At 37.0% G+C, this 24,944-nt stretch overlaps 1 protein-coding gene across 1 annotated transcript; it reads right to left on the bottom strand.

Annotated features, from left to right (window-relative positions):
• Positions 1 to 443: 443 nt before the first annotated feature.
• LOC111059946 (serine/threonine-protein phosphatase 6 catalytic subunit) lies at positions 444 to 24,914 on the bottom strand. The gene is given in 8 exon segments (XM_039433582.1): positions 444 to 1,190; positions 3,993 to 4,154; positions 6,651 to 6,756; positions 9,517 to 9,596; positions 13,204 to 13,351; positions 13,353 to 13,412; positions 24,269 to 24,364; positions 24,622 to 24,914. Coding segments are annotated over 8 exon segments (909 nt in total). The 5' UTR covers positions 24,688 to 24,914; the 3' UTR covers positions 444 to 999.
• Between the last annotated feature and the right edge of the window lie 30 nt (positions 24,915 to 24,944).

Below are 24,944 nucleotides of genomic sequence, written 5' to 3'. Positions count from 1 at the left end.
TTGAACGGGTAGTATTATAGTCAACTGTCTACTAAAGTTGATGGAAAGATACATTTTCAATATGTTCAATGTTTTTGAACGGGTAGTATTATAGACCTCTAGACAGAATAATTCTAAAGTCTGATTTTTACGGTAATATTGGCGTTCAAAGGAGACTCCTTTTCCTTTTGTATTATCCTTAAAATGCAAAATTTCAAAAAAACCGTATGTATACGTTGACGCGAAATTCAAAGAGGAACATACCTGTCGAATTTCATGAAAATCTATTTCCGCGTTTCGTCGTAAATGCGGAACAAAAATATAAACATAAAGAGAAATGCAAAACCATCGACTTGAATCTTAGACCTCACTTCGCTCGGTCAACAACTATTGTAGGCCTATACCAAACTTGGTGCTCATAAAACTAGATAACATTTTCAAGGTAATCAAATAACATACTCTTATTCAATTTCTTAACCGTTTATTAGCACATTAGAAAATGATCTATCACTTGTAAGAATGTACATGGTATTTACATAATAGAAAAGTGCACTTGCAGAAGCATTTGATGGATAGGAAGGGTGGAGTCTACACTTAGGTTCTTCAATTTCTTAGAGCATCTGAAGATCTTGGAGCCCTTGGAGGTCAGAGCCTTCTAGAGTCTCTTAGGCCCTTAGAGACTCTTAGGCCTTCAGTTTCTACGAGGTGTTCAGAGCCCTTAAACGTTTAGACCTTTATAAAGGTTCCTAGAATAATTCTAAGTCTGTTTAGCTCTTTAGAGTCCTTAGGCCCTTGGAAATCCTTGGGACAATTACCTTGAGTCTCTCAGTCCTTTCAAGGTCTCCAGGCCCTTAAATAGCCCTGAAGCATCTTCAAAAGTCTATCAGACCCTCAAGTCCTTAAATGACACTGACGCCCTCAGACCCTCAACAGACTCAGACCCTCAGAAACCCTTAGACCTTCAGAGACGACCCTAAGGTCCTTGAAGTACCCTTACAGACCCTTAAGACCTCGAAACCCTTAGAGGAAGTAGGGCGTGGTGAAGACAGAGGGCGTCACACGATCAGTTTCGGGCACGGCGCAGAATATGATTGGTTCGCGTTTTTCGGCGCTCTTGAACTGCAGGATGGAAGCGACGTTGCCACATCGGTAGCAGTAGTTGGGCGCCGACCACACTGTCACTAGTTTCTCGTCGAACATGAACTTGATACCTGCACAAACAATAACAATTACATAGTACAGTACAGTAAGATTCACTTTAAATAGTCACCAATCTCTTATAAAACATCAACCTGCGTTGGATTCCCACACATCAAGGTGAAATAAAAATGATGTTGTCAGTTCCACACACTTTATTTTGAAATAAATAAAATGAATTATGTGGAACTGATAACATTGGGACTATTCTCTCTCAGCCCAACAAAGCGGCTATAAATAGTCCTATTAAAACTCATGAGAATTATTGACCGAGCGAAGTGAGATCTAAGATAGAAGTCGACGGTTTTGCATTTCTCTTTATGTTCCGCATTTACAGCGAAACGCAGCAATAGATTTCATGAAATTTGACAGGTATGTTCTTTTTAGAATTTCGCGTCGACGTATACATACGGTTTTTTGAAATTTTGCATTTTAAGGATAATACAAAAGAGAAAGGAGACTCCTTTGAACGCCAATATTACCGTAAAAAAGGACTTTAGAATTATTCATCATAAATCAGCTGTCTAGTGGACTATAATACTACCCGTTCAAAAACATCGAACATCTTGAAAATGTATCTTTCCATCAACGTTAGTAGACAGTTGCAGCCAGACCTGATAACAGCGCTCACACTCACATTCCGGGACGACACGTCACGGTACGATAGGACAGAAAGCTGTATGTTTATTTAGGATTTTTTCTGGACATTTTAAATTGATAAATTATTTATTAATTTTTGAGAAAACATAACAACAGGTCAATGTAACTTACTGAGCGCGAGGTCTACTGTTCACAGAACTACTAGTATTTATTATGATATAAATAAAATAAATTATGACAACATACTTATGGAACTGACAACATAGTTTTTATTTCACCTTATATGGAGAAATTCTTCAATATCTCTGTTTACACTGTAAATTCTCACATATTCATATCAGTAAACGTCACCGGAATAGTGAAGATATTATATCAGATCCATTCTTTCCAATGAGACTATTCACACTCAGCCCGACAAAGCTGATATAAATAGTCCTATTAGAACTCATGAGAATTATATTTATAAGTGTCCAGTATAATTCAAATATAATTCTCATGAGTTCTAATGGGACTATTCATACTCGCTCCGTCAGAATGAGTGTGAATTGTCTTATTAGAACTCATGGGGATAATATCTTCACTATTCCGGTGACGTTCACTGATACGTGGGAATCCAGCTTTATACATACATGGAGAAGTGGTTAGAGCTGTATCATAAAATTAGGCTGTCCATTGAAACATGTGCATGTATGTTTATCATGCACACACACATATTCATCATACATGTGAATAAAAATATAAATCTAAGCACTCTTTTTAAAATTTTTTACTCACAACATGTTTCGGCTATATTATGCCATTATCAAGATAATAATAATGATATAGCCGAAAAATGTTGTGAGTGAACAATTTTAAAAAGGGTACTTGGATTTCTATTTCTATTTATATTCAAGAGTAACCCTAAAGAAAAAATGACAATTTGAAGGCGAATCATCATACAACATGTTTTGTCATTAGCGAGAGGCTTCTAGCATAATATAAACAACCAATAACAATAAATAAACCACTGGAAAATTTCAATTTATAATGAAACCAACAATGTATGACGGCATTTATTATACTCTAAGAAGTATGATGACAAACTTTTTATATTGTTATTGTACATTGATCTGACTGCAAATCACTTAGGCCGGGTTTCACCAGTAACTTAACGTTTCGTTAGAGGAAGCGTAAATTCCAATTAGCCCTTAACTGACAAAATCTGATTTCATCACACGCCGTTAGAGCTAATGAGCCTTTATAGAGTTAACTGGCCAAATCTGGTCAGTTAACATCTGTAATCTGTCGTTAAGAAAAAAATGGCGGCGTTCTGTTTACTGTCATGTTGAAAGTAGTTTGTTGAGGTTATGTTTAATTATTAATTTGCGGTTTTCACGATTATTTTTTATTAGATTAATTTGTTGTTTCAATATGGAAAGGCCAAGTAATGCTAGAAGAAGAGCGTACGAATTTGCATTTGAGAGTGACAGTGATGATGATTATGTTGTTCGCAGACCTAGATGGATAAGAGTAAGGGTTGATGATTTTAATAATTTGGATGAAATCGACGTATTTTTCAATAAGATTGACAAGATGCGTTATTTCACTGTTCATAAATTTTGTGTCCCTTCTTATTTGATAGCTTTAGGCAACACAACATTGACAGAATGGCTAAAAGACATCCTGTGAAATTTGAAATTTTACTTATTTACAAAAAAATAAACAATCTATAGAACAATTATTAAAACACTACAGCCTAAATTAAATGTAATAAATCATACAACTAAAAAAAGCTGCACTATAATTATTATTAATTTACTAAAATTTGTAGGCTAATCTCCACTCAATTTGGCAATTTGGTAAACAAAACTTGTGGTTTCGGAATTTAGTTGGATTTTCTAGGTAATGTTTTACATGCTTAAAACGTGAATCAAGTGTCATCGCGGCTCACTGCCACCCTGATCCACTCTGATCTGTCGTTTCGTAACGTATCATCAGCGAAATCAAATTTCTAAATCTTTCGTTAAAGTCATCAGTTAGTGTTAACTGGAGATTACTAATCAAAGCGTTAACGTGAATTTGGTGAAACTCTCCCTTAGCTGTCGGTACCGACTGAAGTGTGAAATTCGTAAGACCACATTGATGGCTCAAATTATATACTTAGGAAAGGTGGGACCTTCCCGTGAGGGACTCCCCACCAACAAAAAGCCATCCGAATTTGAATGACTTTCACTTACCCTCATGCACCAACTGGTGAGCCCGACAGATGAGCGTGAGGTTATTGAGATTCATGAACTCGTGAGTGACCTTGGGTCCGAACAGCCACCCCGCACCCCTCGTGCTCACCTCCCATGTGTCAACCTCCTCCGGGTCTGACCAAACGAGGTCACAAAATGCTCCTGCCAAAAATGAAAGAATAAATACAATTATTATAATATTCACTTGTTTAGTAAGGGGTAATCGTATTCACGTAACATTTCCAAACATAAGGTGGGCCGTCCTCTGGAACCGATTTCGTCCGAACTAGCATCGGCCGAAAACTACCGAACTCGTCCGAACAATCCCCCAACAAAGAAAGCTATAGATGCTCGTCCATTGCAACAGGTTCAAACGTCCGGCCGATCAAGTTTTCAATCCGAATTGAATGGGATTTTCCGGTTCTATCCGGCCGAACTCGAGCTGAGACAACATCATCCTAACCTCAAAATTGTTTCACAGTCTTGTCTGTTTTTGTTTTTTTGAACTTGTTCTGTTTTATAAAGTTTCAACTATGGACAATGAAAAGTTGATAATTTTGGTTCAAGAGCATGTTCCATTGTGGGGTATGAGAGACAAAAGATATCATCGCCGTGATGTTCAAAGGAATCTATAGACAAAGATTACTGAACAAATAGGATCTGAAAGTAAGATTACCGGTATTGTAATGAATAACTGTTTTAGTGGATAATTGTTTATTCAATTTTCAAAATCTCAATATAATCATTGTTTATGACAAATTTTGGTGGCTATGAAAGTAGTTAATTCAATAGTTCAGCCAACTACTGAACTAGATTGATGTAAACGGTTCCAATGGACGACCATAATCGCCCGAATTAACGGCCGGCAGATTCGTCCGATCCAACGGCCCAACGGATCGGTTGAATACGGTTCCAGTGGACGGATTAATGTCTGGAAGCAAGGGGTTAAATTATTGCTCTTGAATAGCAATATTCTGACATTATTTGATAATTTAATAGATATAATACTGTATCCACTGAACTTTCTGAGAACAAAAATAGCTTGACAAACTGAGAATTGGACCAACTGAAGTTGCCAAAATGGACTGATTCTTGATCAATTGAGACCTCGATGAAGTGGATGCTACCCATTGATTTGATAGGCTATGAAAAACAACAGAAAGAATGACAGGAATACTTGATTCGCCTGTGCTTCAAATGGTTCGTTTTGTCTTCGGAGAATTTTTCCAATGTGTAAACACTCCTATAAGATCCAATTTGTATGATTTTTCAACCAATCTGCGCGGGTAGTTCATTGTAAAACACCTCTTGAGGTGACTATACAGAATGTCTGATAAGTCACTCCCCATTTTTATACAGCTAAAATTTCTTTATTTATGAACCAATTTTGTTAGAACTACATTTGTTAGATAGAGCACTCCTTGAGGTTGTGTTCAACACCAATTTTCATTTGTTTCAGTTTAAAAATGCCCCCTCTCTTGATTGTGGAAGAACGAGCCGAAATAGCAGCTCGTTATGAGGTCAGTGGATCTGTGGTGCGAGTACAAAGGTGGTGGAGGGCTGAACGATCCATGCAACACTGGATGCAAAAACTGTTATAAATTTCCATTCCAAATTACTAACAACAGGGAGTGTTGCAGATGCAAGTCGATCAGGAAGACCATCAACGTCAAGGATAGCATAGAATGTTGATAGAGTTTGTGAAATGTTCATGAGGAGCCCTAAGAAATCTCTGCGTCAAGGATCTCGTGAAAGTGGTCTTTCACGTTACTCTGTTGCCAGGATTCTTAAGAAATATCTCAGTATTTTTGCATCCAGTGTTGCATGGATCCCTCGTTCAGCCCTCCACTACCTTTGTACTCGCACCACAGATCCACAGACCTCTCATAACAAGCTGCTATTTCAGCTCGTTCTTACACAATCAAGAGAGGGGGAATTTTTAAACTGAAACAAATGAAAATTGGTGTTGAACACAACCTCAAGGAGTGCTCTATCTAACAAATGTAGTTCTAACAAAATTGGTTCATAAATAAAGAAATTATAGCTGTATAAAAATAGGGAGTGACTTATCACACACCCTGTATAATAACATAGGTCTAATAATATTACACAATAAAACAATTATTTTTTTGCTAAGGATGATGCCCACATGAGCTCTAGGCTTCAACTAATCTATACTATAATAAAGGAAAGAACTGACTTTGCCTACACGAACGGGATAACAAAATTATGTTTGACGCATCATCACGTCTGAACTAGTGGACTGATTGACTTGAAATTTTACATATCGATTCTTAATTAACCGAGGATAATTATAGGCCTATTATCGATTCTTCAAGATTTCATCACGTCAAATTTTCAGTTTGTCAAGTTTTAAAATAGACCCTTGCGGAACACGGGTTTCCTGCTAGTATATTTTTTATTAAAAATATAATAAAATGGCTCTTCTATCCTTATGATACGTTACCATACATTAAATTAAATAAAATTTCTACTATATATATTACATAACCTATTTTTGGACAATTTCTATCCAAATTTGGGAAAGGAACAGTTTTGGGCTTTAAGCCTGTTGTTATTTCCCATCATTCATAGTTTGTTCAGAATGATATTGTATTTATCAATGTATAAATGAATAATAATGTAGCAAATGTTTACCTTTACAAGGAATCTCTTGATTTCTTTCAATAATTCTTATCTGGTCCAAAGTCTGGATATCGGGAGAAAGGCCCCCGTGTACACAAAGAATTTGTTCATCTATTAACTGGAAAATAATAAAATATAATTATTTATTATACAATTAAGCCTTGAATATTACAAAATACCATAAAATGATGGGGATTGAAGGCAGATTCCTATACTGAGGTCCACATTATAATGGTAGTGGAGAAAGATAGAAGAAATTTGCCGATCCTCTGGCTTGTTAATGCCTTCTTTAGACTTAACTGATACAAGTTTATTGATCCTATTATATTAAGCGAGCAATTTCTGTATTTATCTATCTGGTTATTTTTATATCTGGTTATTTATGTTTAACGGATCTCGAAAACGGCTCTAACGATTTTCACGAAATTTGGAACATAGTAGGTTTATGATATAAAGATTCGATTGCACTAGGTCTCATCCTTGGGAAAACTCGCTGAACGTCATTAAAAGGATAATTCATCCTTGGCTGAAACAGCTGTGGATAGTAAAAAAGTGAGTATGTGAAAAATCAAAATATCGCATCCTTGAAATTCATGAGATGATATATAGCCAGCTGTGAAATATGAACACGATCATTTTAGAGAATTGTGTTCTGTTTATCAATAAATAAAAATAACGAGCGAAGCTCGGTGCCCCGATATTGTAATATCAACTGTTCATTCTCGTTTAAAATAATCAATTATATTTTATTAAGCAAGAAATATATATTTTTCAATAATTTCATAATGAATTTTCATAATTGAGATGAAATATATTGTCAATTAATTATTAATTCTACATTGTTAAAAGACGATCTGGCAACAGAGCAAAGCGAGAAAGAGATAGCGCTATCCGCTTTGTTGAATGAAAGACAAGGATAACAATACCATTGCCAATCAAGCACTGCCATTATGACGTGGACCTCACTATACATATCAGTATCAGAGTCAATGAAAATACAATTCCTATGAGTTTTAATAGGACTATTTATACTCAGCCCGGTCGAACGAGTATGAATAATCCAATTAGAATCTATGGGAATAATATTCTCACTGTACTGGACACGTTAGCTTATAAGTGGGAATCCGCTTCAAGAGCTTTCACCAATTAAGTACCTACATTTAGGGCCGGTTTCCAAGCTCGAGATTTAGCCAAGTTCTAGACTTTAACTGGCTTTAAACTCTGGAGTCAGAAAATTGGCTTTCCGAGTCAGAGCGTTAACGTAGTCGAGGACTTAAATAGACCCCTGGAGTTTAGAGATCACGTTAGACCCTGGAGTTTTCTGAGTGAAGGGTTTATAAGTCCAGGACTTGAATTAGATTCTCGCCTCTATCCGAGTCGAGGATTTATCAAAAATCGTCAAGTCCAGAACTTAAAACAGCGTGATTTTGAAACCTCGACTGAGGTAGGGTTTAAATTTAAGTTCTAGACTTAACTGAGCAAACACAATTCAGTTATTGTTTTGGAGTAGATGAAAAGCCGAATAGATGTCATGGAATACCTAAATTATTTGGATTAGTTTATCTAAATTCATAATTTATAGTTTGAAAGTTTATTTTGGAATAAAATTGTATCCGATTTATGCGTGAAAAACTAACCTTATTTTAAGACTGTGACATAACCTAAAAATGTTCAAGAAAAATAATACAAGGATTGCCTTGGAATTTATATTTCAATCTGAATGTTATTAATCAATGTCATATTCAACATATTAATAATAATATAACAATAATAAATTATTATTCCATTTTTTTCAAAACAAATACGTTTTCAAACTCAATAGCCTAATGAAATTTTTATTCCAAAATCACTGGTCAGGATTAATGATCAATAATAGCATAACGTAAAATGAAATGTTTATTCATTCATCTTTCAAAAGGTTAGCTTTTGCTTTAAATAGGCCTACAAAGAAATCGAAACGCATTTTTACAAAATAATTTGGAGAGCATGCTCATTTGAATTATCCCGCTGCAATTAGCTGTTTTCGTTTTGCTATAATGCTAACAATACAACAGCAAAATATTGTGAATGTTACTGCGTTAAAGTCCTGGAGTCAAATAAGTCGAGAACTTAATAGACCCCGGAGTTCAGAAGATAAAATCGTGACTCAGAAAGTCGATTTAGACCAGAGTGCTTATTTTAGTCCTGGACGCTGTAAGTCCGGAACTCATAGATCCCGAGCTCGGAAACCGGCCCTCAATGCCTAGTCCACACTATCGTCAAGTCGCTGGCTATGTTGGTCTTGCCATCCACACTGCAATGTGACCAGTCATGGATGCTCGGCTGGCCACTCGCCTACACTTGGCTGGCCATCGCTCGCCAAAAATCGGAGCGATGGCAAGCGAAGGCCAGTTAAGGCGAGCGCTGACAAACCAGGCATCCACACTCTCGCGCTCGTCATCATTTGCACGCATTGGGCGATAGTGTGGATGTAGCATCCTACAAACTCACTCTCATAGCATTCAAATTCATTCATTTTGTCACAAAATAATACAGATTGATAAAATAAATATTCTAACTTACAAAATGTCACTACCGGCGTACAAGTTGTTCTTTGCCGGTAGTGACATTTTGTAAGTTAGAATATTTATTTTGTCAATCTGTATTATTTTATGGCAAAATAAATGAATTTGAATACTAAGAGAGCCGGTAGTGAGTTCAAACAACTAGGTACAGCAAACATGTCAATAGAAAGAAAATAGAGCTTATTCAAACCACTAAAATAAATCAATGCAATTTTTCAAGAAAACACTGTGATTACAGAAATTTGAATTAGCTTGACAAAGAATATACTGTACAATATGACAATAAAAAATAAGTTATGGTATTATAGACTTACAGCTGCAACAGTAAGTAGATCAAACACTCTACAGCAATAGCTCCAAGCGTTAGCGTTACCATACTTCTTCTGACATTCATCTGCAAAAATGAGAATAATTAATCAATAACCTAATTGAATAAATATGAAAAAATTATATCGTTTCACCTACATCTATCTAGTGAATATGAAGTCAGTCAATATAATATAATGGCTTTGAATAGTCAAATTTAGTCGCTAGTCTTCTAATAAAATAAAAAAATTGTCTATCTAAAATCGTGGTTTCATTAATATTTGATCCTTGGACTGATTTACCCCTTCCACAGCATCAATACGCTACCATGCATAGAAATTACATTAGTCAACCAGATGAGTTTTTGCCAGCTATTTGAGTCAACATCTGATGACTTTTTGCTAGGGTTGATCCCCACATGATTTCTAGGCTTGAAAGTGGGTAATGAAACGGATGATGGAGATGGATTAGAAGACCAACAGCATTAGGTGGGTTCCGAACCGATTCCCTTAGTCATGGACTGCTGGTGAAGACTACAGTTACTTTATCAAGATAATAGACTGTAGTGAAGACTATGAACATCAAATGAACGCACGCTATAACAGGATATGCCGGTTTTTATATGATTCTCATTATAATATACTAACACTTGGGCCTGTTAGGCCCATATGCACCATCTCGGTTTAAACGAAGATAGATCAGCTGTTGGTTTAACCACGAAATGAAACACATTGGTTGAGTTCAAAGCCACTAATCGGTGAGTGAACGATGAGACCGGTGAGTGAACGTGGCTCTGAACGAACCACTGTTTGGTCGTTGAACGATGCATAGACTCACATGCAGCGCTACTGTACTTGGAATTGAGATCGGCCATTGAGGGGACAACCTGGAAGCTTATTACATACTAAAGATCTTGAAGATCTTTGTAATCTATAATATTACAAAAATAAATATTATATAATATATTGCGCTAAAATACCTAAATGGCAGCCTTCAATTTCTAGTAAGAGCTAGCATTGGGAAGGCATAGGCATTGTGAGTTTATGGTCTTTGGTCTAACTGATAAGAAAAGAAATACGTCATATCCGATTCGTTCACTGATCAAGCTCATCGTACTTTCTACAGATGGAAAAGAACGTAAACAGAGTAGCTGAACGTAAACAGACATGGCTGAATACGAGGTTGTTTACAATTATAATGGACTCCATTATAATGTATTTGGGAGCACAGAAATGCATGATTACATAAATTCAATAACATTTAAAATATTATCCAAAGCATTTCAAACAACTCCAATCACTTGATGGTTTTTCATTTCAATTGATTATACAATGAGATAGGTTAGGTTCTAGTTTTGTTTATAAATGTAAGCAGAAGACGAAACATCTGTCAGTCAAGACTCATGAGCAACAGTTCAGACACAGAATACATACAGAATGGTATCAATCTAACCAAGACTTGAGTGCACCAAGACCACGACACATGACTACATCATCTTGTTAGAAATTAAAACTACCGCTATATTACAATGCTACACTTTCTTACAAGATGGCGGATTTTCCTAGCCGACTTTCCATTCTGTGGAAATGATCAGTGGCTTTGAACGCAACCATTATGATTAACATGATCATACTTTCAAGTAATCGTAATTTAGCGTTAATCCCGGATGGTGCATATGGCCCTTGGTGACATACACCATCTACGTGAAATGCTAATCTACGATTATATGTAAGCATGGTCGCATTCAATTTGTTTTATTCCGGGTTTAAGCGATCAGCCGATCTATCTCAGTTTAAACCGAGAAGATGCATATGGGCCTTCGGTTACTATTATTACTTTAGCATGAGTAAATATTTCAAATTAATATTCATTTCACAGTTTTGATTACTAAGTAGAAGGAATTTTGTTATCAATTCGGATCTTAATCTTTCTAAGTTCAAAATTAATTGTTTCAAGTGTTTGGTGAGAAAATTAGACAAAATTTTATAAAGTAAAGAAAACATAACCTAATTTCTGGACTATTTTACTTAATCAAAATTCAGGGGAGGGACAGTTTTGGGCTGTGCCTGTTGATCCTCCCCAAATTATTTTACATAATAATTTTGTATCACTGAATCAATAAAATAAATAAATAAATAAGAATGTGTTTTTTCAATTTTTATAGTGTACGGGTATGATCATTGGATGCACATATGTGCAAGTACACGTATGGTCATGCATGACCAAGCGCGCAGATGAGAAACAAAATCTGGAAAGAGTGATAGGCTAATAGAAACACGTTGTGACGTGCCTGTAGCTGCTCACACTGAAACCAATAAGCAAGTCTATGAGTTCAGTGTGAGATTTTCTATTGATCTTTCCAGTTTTTTTTCCTTCTGCGCGCTTGGCCTGCATGACCACGCGTGCACTTGCACATACGTGCATCCAATGTGATCATACCCTTACACTAGTAGTTCTGTGAACAGTAGACCTCACGCAGTATTCTCATCCACAAGTATCTGATTGAAACTATAGACCTTATGGAAATACAGCAATAGACTGGCTTCTCCACACATCTGTGTAATCACTCGTCAGCTGATTTATGATGAATCTATATAAATATAAAAGCGAAATGGCACCCACTCACTGACTGACTGACCGACTCACTCACTCGCAGAACTAACAATCTACCGGACCAAAAACGTTCAAATTTGGTAGGTATGTTCAGTTGGCCCTTTAGAGGCGCACTAAGAAATCTTTTGGCAATATTTCAACTCTAAGGGTGGTTTTTAAGGGTTTAAAGTTCGTCTTTTAGCATGTATATTCTTCTTATTCTCTTAATTATAATAGGAAAATGTCCATACCATATGTTAATATAGAACTATAATCTAGAGAGAGTACCTCTTCGAAAAAGTTGTTAACTGGTAACTAAATTAATAATTTTGTCAGGTTGGCATTAAGTTGAGTTGACTTTGTTAGGTTGGCACCAAGTTGAAGATTTAAATGCATTTATCGCGGAAAAATTGATTGGGCCCTGCTTCATCAATCCGAGCCTGGGAATATAATATTACTAGCCATCAGGCTCCGCTTAGCTCGCCATATCCGTTTAGCCAGACGTTTAGTCTGGACCCCCGACTGGATCGTCCTAACATATGATAAAAATGCTCAAACGAAAAATGCAGGCGAGCGAAGCGAGCCTGCTGATGTCATTCTTGGACGATCCAGTCGGGGGTCCAGGGGGCGGAGCCCCCTGGCTAGACGGATATGGCGTGCGAAGCGAGCCTGACGGCTAGTATTCTATAGTCTGATTTTTACTCTAATATTGGTGTATGAAGGAGGCACCTTTTCCCTTTTATATTATCCTTGAAATTCAAAATTTCCAAAAACCTTGTATATACGTCGATGCGCAATTGAAAAAGGAACATACCTGTCAAATTTCATGAAAATCTATTACCGCGTTTCGCCTTAAATGCGCAACATATAAACATTCAAACATTTAAACATTAAGAGAAATGCCAAACCGTCGACTTGAATCTTAGACCTCACTTCGCTCGGTCAATTATAAAAATTGAAAAAACACATTCTTACGCTAAAGTAATAATACTCCAATGTGATCATACCCTAATTTTGGTAAGCACTTGTATTTTTATTTTATGTACAGTATACAATTGAGAATAACAATTCAATGTGAGTTGGAATCAATTACTTGTTCTCACCATAAAATCCATAGACCTGCGTGATTTGCCTGGACTCGTGGTTACCCCTGAGCAGCGTGATCCTATCCGGCCAACGCGCCTTCAGAGTGAGCAACCTAGTCAGTGTTTCCAGACTGTAGTAGCCTCGGTCAACAAAATCGCCCATAAAAAATGTAGTTAGTATCAGGCACCTGACCCCCACTCCGGAACAGTTCTTCCAAGTCGTAAAACTGCGCAAAATAAAACATCAATTAGTACAGTTTGTGTGATGTATTGTTTGAACGCTTGGTATTATTTAAATTCATGCAGTTTGTACATTCATTTCTTTTTGAAAATTTGGAGTACAGTTTCAGTTTTAAAAATATTGACAGACAGACAAAAGATATTTATTTCAAAACGAAAAAATGCAATTTACAAAGTAAAAATCTTATGTACTCATTTTCAATATATAACAACAACAAAGAATAAAAACAACTTCATGAATACACTAAGCCAGTGGTTCTCAAACTTTTCACTTCGAGCCCCCCTGCATAATTCAGCTGTAAGCCGGGCCTCCTTACATATAAAAACAAATTCTATACAAACATTTATAATAATTTATTCAGGTACTATAGCTACTATAGTACATAGTTGGTACTTTTGTTTCTCATAGCAATTGAAAAAAAAATCGTTTCAAAACCAAGTTAATTAATTTATAAAAAAATAATATTTTTATTAATAATAAAAAGAGCTTCAGTGTGAAGGATGAGCTTGTTTTTTTCGCACAGAGTTTGTTGAAAAGAGGTGTCAGCTCTGATTACGCTACTCCAAGTTCCTGGGTTACATCCAGTCTTGATGTAAATTTACTTTTCATGGCAGCTAGAGAAGAAAACCTAATTTCACACGAATAAGTTGTCGCAAATGGAGTCAATATCTTCAATGCCTTTTCACTCAAAATTGGGTGTTCCTTGTGCATACCAATCCAGAAGGATGTGAGAGAATATTCTTCAAACTCCATTTTAAGCGCATAGTCACCTTGGAGATCAATGAGGTTTTCTTTTTCTATTATGTTGAGGGAGTACTCATTGATTGAGAATTTGAATGGGGTTTGAATCCATGCCAACCAATTCAAGTTCTCATTAAAACATTCTCAGTAGAATTGTAAAAGTAGAAAGATTGCTTATCGTAATTATTTTAAAAGTAAATTTAAATTATTTTCCAACCAAGCTTTGCCCCCACACCCCTGAGAATTCATCGCGCCCCCCTTAGGGGTAGCGCCCCACACTTTGAGAACCACTGCACTAAGCCAAAAAAAAATCTTTAGAAAATGGTCTGCATGGGCAAAAAATGCCTGTGCGCAAACCAGAGTTGCATATTATAAGTTTTACAGAAAGGAAAAACTAATTTTGATGCATTCAGAACCTTAATTAATATTATTATTACATACAGTGGATTATTGAATAGTTAAAAAATATTAATAAGTGAAATAGTGCATACAGATTTCAAGAACAGTAGACGGGTTGTCACCACCAGCGAATTTATCGATTAAGGTAGGTATTGTAATTTGTTGTGATGATGTTTTCTGCATTGTCCACTCCCAGCTGTATTGAAAATTTCAATTTAAATAAGGATTTCAAGACGTCCTGAAATACTATCTGATGTGGGAAGTGACGAGCCAAGTTACGATACAGAACATGTGAAATAAAGAAGGAATTAGTTTGTGTAAAGGTGCGTACAGATTTTTTATATCTATATCTTACCGTTTCTGTAAAAATACAGATATAATCAGCTGATTGAAAGTGAATTGCTCATGTTCGCAGCGCGTATATCTGTACGCACCTTTAGAGTTATTATCATCACTATAGTGCGATTCAAGTTGAACTGTAAACTTGACTTCCAATTTACTCTGTGAAAAATATGCGGGAACGCGCCAACTAAGCTCCCCGTCAGTAGAGCTCCTTTTAAAACCACTTTCGAGGGGATTGGTTGACGGGGTCAACTGAGCTTCTGAGAGAGGAGCATAGCTGACGGGGAGACTAGTTGTCGTGAGCGTTCGAGGAGCTTGGTTGTCGTCAACGGTCCCGACAACTAGTATCCTCTGAACCAGTAGAGGATTGACAACTAGTCCCCTCTGAACCAGTAGAGGATTGACAACTAGTCCCCTCTGAACCAGTAGAGGATTGACAACTAGTCCCCTCTGAACCAGTAGAGGATTGACAACTAGTCCCCTAGTACGGAATGGCCGAGAGCGTAAAGGCGTAATACATCAGTCAGAACTCAAAGCTCAGTGAATAACAAACATGATCTAGGTTCGAATCTCGGTCAATGACTTTTTTTTTTTGTCGATGAATTTCGACTTTTATTACCTATTTTTTATATTAGTTACCGTAATTTAAACTTCAATCAATTTTTTAGTTATATTTTGAGACAAAACTGTGAAATATGCAATTATATTAATTTTTTCTTCACATTATTTCAAAATAGTAATGAAAATTCTATTCATCCATCTATCCATGATATTGCACCGGGCGCAAAGCTCGCGCCTAATATTAATAGTATAAAAATATGGTCATTATTGTAAATGATTAATTAGTAATATTGAAATTAATTGACAGTAAAAGTTGTCATAACCAAGATTCAAACTATCAAAATAGGCTGTTTGAATTTTATTTATTTTTAATTTCTTATATATTGGGAAGTTTTTTTTGGGTGTGGCGAAAAATAGCGTTCGCACCATGGGCAAAAATGTATTTCCGGCTCTCAATTTTTCTAGTCCTCGGCCTACGGCCTCGGACTTAAAAACCGATTTCGAGCCGGAAATATCTCATTTTCGGCCTAGGTGCGAAATATACTATTTCATGGCAGCTAGAGAAGAAAACCTAATTTCACACGAATAAGTTGTCGCAAATGGAGTCAATATCTTCAATGCCTTTTCACTCAAAATTGGGTGTTCCTTGTGCATACCAATCCAGAGGGATGTGAAAAATATTATTCAAACTCCATTTTAAGCGCATAGTCACCTTGGAGATCAATGAGGTTTTCTTTTTCTATTATGTTGAGGGAGTACTCATTGATTGAGAATTTGAATGGGGTTTGAATCCATGCCAACCAATTCAAGTTCTCATTAAAATATTCTCAGTAGAATTGTAAAAGTAGAAAGATTGCTTATCGTAATTATTTTAAAAGTAAATTTAAATTATTTTCCAACCAAGCTTTGCCCCCCCTCACCCCTGAGAATTCATCGCGCCCCCCTTGGGGGTAGCGCCCCACACTTTGAGAACCACTGCACTAAGCCAAAAAAAATCTTTAGAAAATGGTCTGCATGGGCAAAAAATGCCTGTGCGCAAACCAGAGTTGCATATTATAAGTTTTACAGAAAGGAAAAACTAATTTTGATGCATTCAGAACCTTAATTAATATTATTATTACATACAGTGGATTATTGAATAGTTCAAAAAAAATATTAATTAGTGAAATAGTGCATACAGATTTCAAGAACAGTAGACAGGTTGTCACCACCAGCGAATTTATCGATTAAGGTAGGTATTGTAATTTGTTGTGATGATGTTTTCTGCATTGTCCACTCCCAGCTGTATTGAAAATTTCAATTTAAATAAGGATTTCAAGACGTCCTGAAATACTATCTGATGTGGGAAGTGACGAGCCAAGTTACGATACAGAACATGTGAAATATAGAAGGAATTAGTTTGTGTAAAGGTGCGTACAGATTTTTTATATCTATATCTTACCGTTTCTGTAAAAATACAGATATAATCAGCTGATTGAAAGTGAATTGCTCATGTTCGCAGCGCGTATATCTGTACGCACCTTTAGAGTTATTATCATCACTATAGTGCGATTCAAGTTGAACTGTAAACTTGACTTCCAATTTACTCTGTGAAAAATATGCGGGAACGCGCCAACTAAGCTCCCCGTCAGTAGAGCTCCTTTTAAAACCACTTTCGAGGGGATTGGTTGACGGGGTCAACTGAGCTTCTGAGAGAGGAGCATAGCTGACGGGGAGACTAGTTGTCGTGAGCGTTCGAGGAGCTTGGTTGTCGTCAACGGTCCCGACAACTAGTCTCCTCTGAACCAGTAGAGGATTGACAACTAGTCCCCTCTGAACCAGTAGAGGATTGACAACTAGTCTCCTCTGAACCAGTAGAGGATTGACAACTAGTCCCCTCTGAACCAATAGAGGATTGACAACTAGTCCCCTCTGAACCAGTAGAGGATTGACAACTAGTCTCCTCTGAACCAGTAGAGGATTGACAACTAGTCCCCTCTGAACCAATAGAGGATTGACAACTAGTCCCCTCTGAACCAATAGAGGATTGACAACTAGTCCCCTCTGAACCAGTAGAGGATTGACAACTAGTCTCCTCTGAACCAGTAGAGGATTGACAACTAGTCCCCTCTGAACCAGTAGAGGATTGACAACTAGTCCCCTCTGAACCAGTGGAGGATTGACAACTAGTCCCCTCTGAACCAGTAGAGGATTGACAACTAGTCCCCTCTGAACCATTAGAGGATTGACAACTAGTCCCCTCTGAACCAGTAGAGGATTGACAACTAGTCCCCTCTGAACCAGTAGAGGATTGACAACTAGTCCCCTCTGAACCATTAGAGGATTGACAACTAGTCCCCTCTGAACCAGTAGAGGATTGACAACTTGTCCCCTCTGAACCAGTAGAGGATTGACAACTAGTCCCCTCTGAACCATTAGAGGATTGACAACTAGTCCCCTCTGAACCAGTAGAGGATTGACAACTAGTCCCCTCTGAACCAGTAGAGGATTGACAACTAGTCCCCTCTGAACCATTAGAGGATTGACAACTAGTCCCCTCTGAACCAGTAGAGGATTGACAACTTGTCCCCTCTGAACCAGTAGAGAATTGACAACTAGTCCCCTCTGAACCATTAGAGGATTGACAACTAGTCCCCTCTGAACCATTAGAGGATTGACAACTAGTCCCCTCTGAACCAGTAGAGGATTGACAACTAGTCCCCTCTGAACCAGTAGGGGATTGGCTGACAGGGTGACTAGTTGACGCCAGCATACAAGGAGCTTGGAACCTTGTCGTCCTGAACCCGACAACCAAGCTCCTCGTACGCTCTGAGTGCCGGAGTTTTCGCGAGTAAACTGACATATATATTTCATGCACTTACTTTATGGATTTCCTCAAATCACGCCTGGTTTTCCCAGTCATTCATTGCTTTTTGATGAGTTATATATATCAGAACCAATTCAATAAGAAACATTTTCTAGTCATTTGAATTCGGAAAAAGAAATAGATTATTTTATTTCATTTTATGTTTTCAGTGATAGAAGTGACAACATTAGCAAACTGTCTCCCCGACAACTAAGCTACTCGCAATTTTGATCACAGGCGTCAGTAAATCCCCTGGCAAAATATACCATTGCCGTCAACTAGTCTCCCCGACATCTAATCCCCTACTCGAACGAAGCTACTCGAACAACCAAGCTCGTCACACGCACACTACAACCAAGCTCCCCGACAGCTGACCCCCCTGCTGGATATGAGGGGTCTGGTTGTCGTGATCGTACCCGACAGCAAAGCTCTTCGCACGCTAACGACAACCAAGCTCCCCGACAGCTGATCCCCTATTGAACATTGAAACCAGCTTGAAGCGGGCGGGGAAGTAGTACAATCACAGACACTGTTTCATACATTCTATGAATTCGATTATTAGAAGAAAAGCTTGTTGATGTTGTCACTTCTATCACTGCAAACATAAAAATGAAAAAAATAAACTAATTCTTAAAATAACTTTGACTTTTTGATGGAAAGAAGCATGCCCATATGAGAAATGCAGACGAGCGAAGCGAGTCTGCCAACTACTCTCAAATAGTTTTCATCTCATAAAACCTATAATATTGTACACGTTTTTTCCATCCTGCACTACATAATTCGAATCAAACGGTTCCTAAAATTCTCTTTTGACTTTTTGATGGAAAGAAGCATGACCATATAAAAAATGCAGACCAGCGAAGTGAGCCTGCCGACTAGTATCAAATAGTTTCCATCGATAAAACCTATAGTATTGTACTTTGAAATGTTTCAATTCACTTAAATTGTTTATATTTTTGCTGCTGGATCCTCCTTGATCCGCCACTGCCTGTAATTCCATGACCCCTAGACGCCGGCAGTGTCAATGAGACTCGCTTCGCTCACCTGCAAATCCCATTAAAACGGATCTCTCTAGTACATCATAACACTCAAAAGGGTATTTTGAACTTGCTTCAAAATGAACCTCATTATGAAGTTTGAACTATTGGTTCTTGAAAAATGTGATATAACTCATCAAAAAGTAATGAATGACTAGGAGAAAACCAGGCGTGATTTGAGGAAATCCATAGAGTAAGTGCATGAAATATATAGTTTATGTCAGCGCGTGCGAGGAGCTTGGTTGTTGAGTTCGGTGACGACAACCAAGCTCCTTGCACGCTGGCGTCAACTAGTCTCCCCGACAGCAAATCCCCTACTGTTTCAGATAATAATAATATTATTTTATTCTCAACAAAAGTATAACAAAAACAATGTAATACAGTTGAAAAACGTCACATATAAATAACATAATAACATAAAATATCAATCTTAAAATAAAACTCTAATAACATTTAACAATTCATTAAATTTGCAAAATTTAGATAATAATTTTTTTCACTCTAACAAGAATTCGTCAACCTCATAGAAAGCCTTCTCACTGAGAAAAGAATATAGTTATGTTTTGAATTGTTTTTCTTCAACAATACTTCTCAAATCAGCCGGAAGTTTCGCAAAAAACTTTTGTCCCCTATAAGTAGGTGTTTTCTCAAATACACTCAGCCTATGTCTCTCAACTGAAATGTTATTCCTTCCTCTAGTGTTATAGCCATGAATATCTGAGTTAACTTGGAATGAATTCAACCTATCCTTCACATGTAAATATTGCTTTGAAAATGTACAATGATGGAACAGTTAAAATACTTAGGCTACTGAACGACTCCTGACATGTCTGTGGAAATTTGAGCCCCTCCAGGTATCTTATTGCGGACTTTTGCAAAGCAAAAATTCTTTGAATGTCTTGCTTCGAGGTACTCCCCCACAATTCAATGCCATAAGCAATGTGGGATTCAATCAGTGCATAGTAGACACTTTTTGCTGTTGTTTTAGGCACCCGTTTAACAATATTTCTAAATGCAAAAAGTGACCTACTCAATTTCAATGATATCTTGTTCACATGATCCCCCCAATTAAGCTTGGAATCCTTCGACAAACCTAACATGTTCACAACGGTACAACTTTCAATGTTCGTTTCACCAAGTGTTATGGTGGGGTGAAAAGGACGATACTTATAATCAAAGCTGATGACATGACTTTTGTTTGAATTTATAGTGAGGTCTGAATCATTGAAAAACTGCACAACCTCATTTGCCATGTTATTTGCCTCAATCTCCAAGTCTATGAGATCTGATCTCTTAAATAGCAAGGTACAATCATCGGCATAGAGAGTAATTTTATCAGTGACAGGAACATTGAATTGAATATCATTTATATATAATATGAAGAGTAATGGACCTAAGATGGAGCCTTGTGGTACGCCTCGTGTCAATGGTAACTTGGCTGAGTTTACTAACCCATTAGGAGTATATACATGTGTACTGGAACCTGTTGCTCATGTATGATGCTATCAATCTATTCGCCACGCCTCTAATTCCGAGCTTTGATAACTTGCATAAAAGAATATCGATATTGACACTATTAAAGGCTCTTGACAGGTCCAATAGGAGCGCAGTTACATAATCACCAGCATCAATCCCTTTCACAATTGACTCAAAAAAATTTACCGCTGCAGTGATTGTTGATTTTCCCTTCATAAAACCATATTGACAATTGAAAAGCAAATCGAATTTTAACAGATAACTCATAATTCTATCATGAATGAGCCTCTCAAAAACCTTTGACAACGTATTTAAAACTGAAATAGGTCGATAATTATTAATATCCATAACATTACCTTTTTTTAGGATAGGAATCACTTTGGCTATTTTCAATAAGTCTGGAAATATACCTGTCTTAAACATTGAGTTGATAATGAATACCAATGGTTCTGCTATTTCATGACAACATGCCTTAATTATTGACACCGGGATTTCATCTGGGCCCACAGCCTTTTTAGCTTTTAGGTTTTTTATAACTCCCACAACCTCATTGACATTTGTGGGAAAAAGAAAAAAAAATTTGGAACATTCTTTATGACTTTTCTTTTTCAATGATTCTTGTGCTGCAGTTTTCATTTGCTGGAGTCATTGATACAAAAAAATGATTAAAACTTTCAGCTATGGACTTGCTACCGTTTTCTTAGCCTATTATAATTTAATCTCTTGCTGACTGTTTTGACCGGACAATGTACCTTGAAATGATAGAGCAGATTCCTATGGAAATTTATAAATTGAAGATCTGGATCGGATTGGTCATAGACCGCCCTCCAGCTCTCAACACTTAATGCCTGTCTCAAACATTCTATGTTCTGTTCATTACAAACATGCGCACCTGTTGAACTCTTTTTCTGCACCCTGAAATCTCCCTCATGAAATACCGAGAATACTTGAGCTGTGTGATCAGATATAAATGTATGCAAAACACTAACCATATAGCCTTCTTCAGGAATATTTGTAACTACATTATCTATAGCTGTAGCACTATTTGCAGTTATTCTGGTTGGAATATGTACAGTATAAGATAAACCAAATTGATTTAAGGTATTTAATAAATTTCTTTTGATAGGAGAGTCGTTTAGAATATCAATATTATAATCACCCGCCAGTATTATATTGTATTCAATGGTTACAAGCAACTCATCCATCATCGACTTGAAATTTTCAAAAAATAAATTGGAATCACCATTTGGCGAACGGTAAACTCCTACAATAACAAAAATCCTGTTTCTCAACCTGAACCTTATCCCACATGCCTCAATATTTCCCTCACTACAGAATTGCTCCACATCCAAAGCTCTCGAACGATCATTGACCTGTTCACTCACATAAATGGCCACACCACCTTTAATCATGTGATCTCTACAGTAATTAGTTGAAAGAAACATATTTTTCAAAACAATACAATCGATTTCATACTTTCTAAGACCATGCTCTGTTATTACCAATACATCTGGGTTTTCATCCTGAATTAAATCATTTAAAAAATGTATCTTGTTAGCAATACAATCTACATTTTGGTGAATTACTTTGAAACATGACTTTAGAGAGCCTACTGAAGCATCATCACAGTGATCAATGCGAGATTCATCTCCTCCTATACTTGGATTCATCTTTCTTTTCGTCGAATTTTGAAAAGGAATAATAACTAAATTACTGAAGTCAACACTACGATTATGAGAAGCATTGTGTAACTGAAACTTCTATCAGTGTGTGACTGACTCATTCTAATTGGTATTTTATAAGCAATATCTTTCACTAAATCTAGAGTCCTAAAAAACCACAACCTTCCAAAGAGTTCTGTCGTTGTAGTACCTCAACCCCGACACTTCGAAAACTATTAAGAATCTTATCAGCAATAATGTTCTTTCCAATGATGTTTAGATGTAGACCATGGCGAGTATAAAAACGCCTACCTATGCCATACACATCAAATAATTCTACACTATTAAAGCGACTGAAAAGCTGCTTCAGTTTTTATTAGCCTGAGATATTGCTACATTAATAGATGAAAACACAGGAAGATCATATCTGCACGGTATATTTACAACAAAAACCCGAGTATGTTTCAGCTTATCAAGTTGAGCTTCCATTCTTTCGAGGTAGCCTTCTCCAGAGCTGTTTGAAAAGTCATTCGTACCACCAATCAGAACCGTGAGATCACGCTGAGACATGGATCCGCATTCCTCCGAAATAACTGAGCCGAAACGTGCCCCAGGCTTCAGAATACTAGTAACTCGAGCATCGGTCCTTTTTGAGATTAAATCGTTCAGTCAGTAGATGGGACTAGTTGTCGCCGACAACCACGCTTCTCGGACGCTCACGACAACCAAGCTCCTCTCTCAGGAGCTCAGTTGACGCCGTCAGTTGATCCCCTCGAAAGTGGGTTTGACGGGGATCTTAGCTGTCGGGGAGCTTAGTTGGCGCGTTCCCGATCTGAGCCGAGCTTTCGACTGTATGGACCATGGCAAAATCAACAATCTGAGGCTATTCAAGAAACGCTACAGGAGCCACCTATTGGGGAGACCATATTTCAGCCTCCATGAGTACTTTGAGGATGCAAGCTGATTATTCTGATGACGACCACGGTGCTTTTAGCGCTAAGAAGGAGATAACTTCAAGTAAGTAAGTATGGCATTCTACTTGGAAAGCTGGATTTATATTGTCTAAGAAGGGATTCGGCCCTTTCCATCTTGGGATCATACCTTTCTGGGAGGACTCAGTTTGCACCCTCGGTGGAGCAGACTCTCAGACTCTTCCGGCGACTTTTGGTGTTCTTCAGGGGTAGATGCTAGTGCCTACACTGTCCCTAGTGATTATAAATGGCCTTGACGACCACGGTTTCTCGCTGATGTTTGTAGATGATACCTCTCTACTATCGTCGGGAGCTGAGCTTAAGCTAAGGCATCTGCAGAGCATCTTTGATCTGCCACTTTGTGGTACCTGGTTAGTTTATTCCAGCTGAATGAGGAGGATAACCAAAGTCATCTGCAGCTTGTTACGAGAACTGCGTGAACACATTGAAGCTGCTGGGTTTTGTGTGATGTAAGCTTGCTATAGCCTCTTAAATTTATATCGTTCGTTAACTTTACAATATTATTACCCCATAACTGTATAATTTTTTAAAATAAACACCAGACCTAAGCCAGCCGTTCACTAGATATTAAAATAAGGAATCAGAGATGGAGCAAATCATTCAAGTTACAGGCTGCACTGAAACCAATATCCAATATCTCGATCAAAGACCAGGCCATTCCTGGATAGATCTCGTCAGTCAGAACAGATTAAAAAGTTATTTTTACCAACTATGATTAGAAAGTGAACAAATACGGATAGACAAAGTTTATGTGTTTTTTAATTAGCCTAATCAACGATGTGTCTTACCTGACCATGGATGTCACCGCAAACAGTGACTGGAGTATAAACAGGTTGGATGTTTGGCTCTTCCATTACCAAGTCACATACAATATCACAAAGTTTCTGCAAAAAAAACAAGAAAAAACCATTAAAAGCCAATTATATTTTTTTTTGGAAAAATGTCAAGAGATTATTATAAAGCTATTCGTTGAAAATATTTCATAAAATCAAGGATTTGACAAATTTACAGGAACTGTAAGTTTAGAAATTCCTTATTAGTACTTTTGAGGTTATAAAGATTACGTTCTCAATTAAATGATCACAAAAGTAAAGGCTAGCTAATAGAGTTCAAAACATAATACAGATCCTCTATCATTTACCTTTAAGTCATTTTCAGGAAGGTATTTGCATTCTTTAGCTATTTCAATCCACTTGTCTAAATCCATCTTTGTTTTAGTACTGTAACCTAGCCGAGAGAAGAGGTTTCAATTTCGATTTAAAACTGGTTACTGGTGGAAAATCGACATTAACTAATGAGTAATAACTCCATACGTATTTAAATAGGAATAAATGCTCAAAAATTTGGATATAGAAAAATTATTATTATTAAAAATTATTTTTGTGACTGACGATCGTGAGCGTGACGAACGAGCAACTGTACTTTTCTCTATAGTCGATAACACATCAATCGAACTTTTAGTTT

This window comes from Nilaparvata lugens, chromosome 7 (assembly GCF_014356525.2).
Source record: "Nilaparvata lugens isolate BPH chromosome 7, ASM1435652v1, whole genome shotgun sequence".
NCBI lineage: Eukaryota > Metazoa > Arthropoda > Insecta > Hemiptera > Delphacidae > Nilaparvata > Nilaparvata lugens.
The sequence above is the reverse complement of the archived record's forward strand: the minus strand, read 5'-3'. Positions and strand labels throughout refer to the sequence as shown.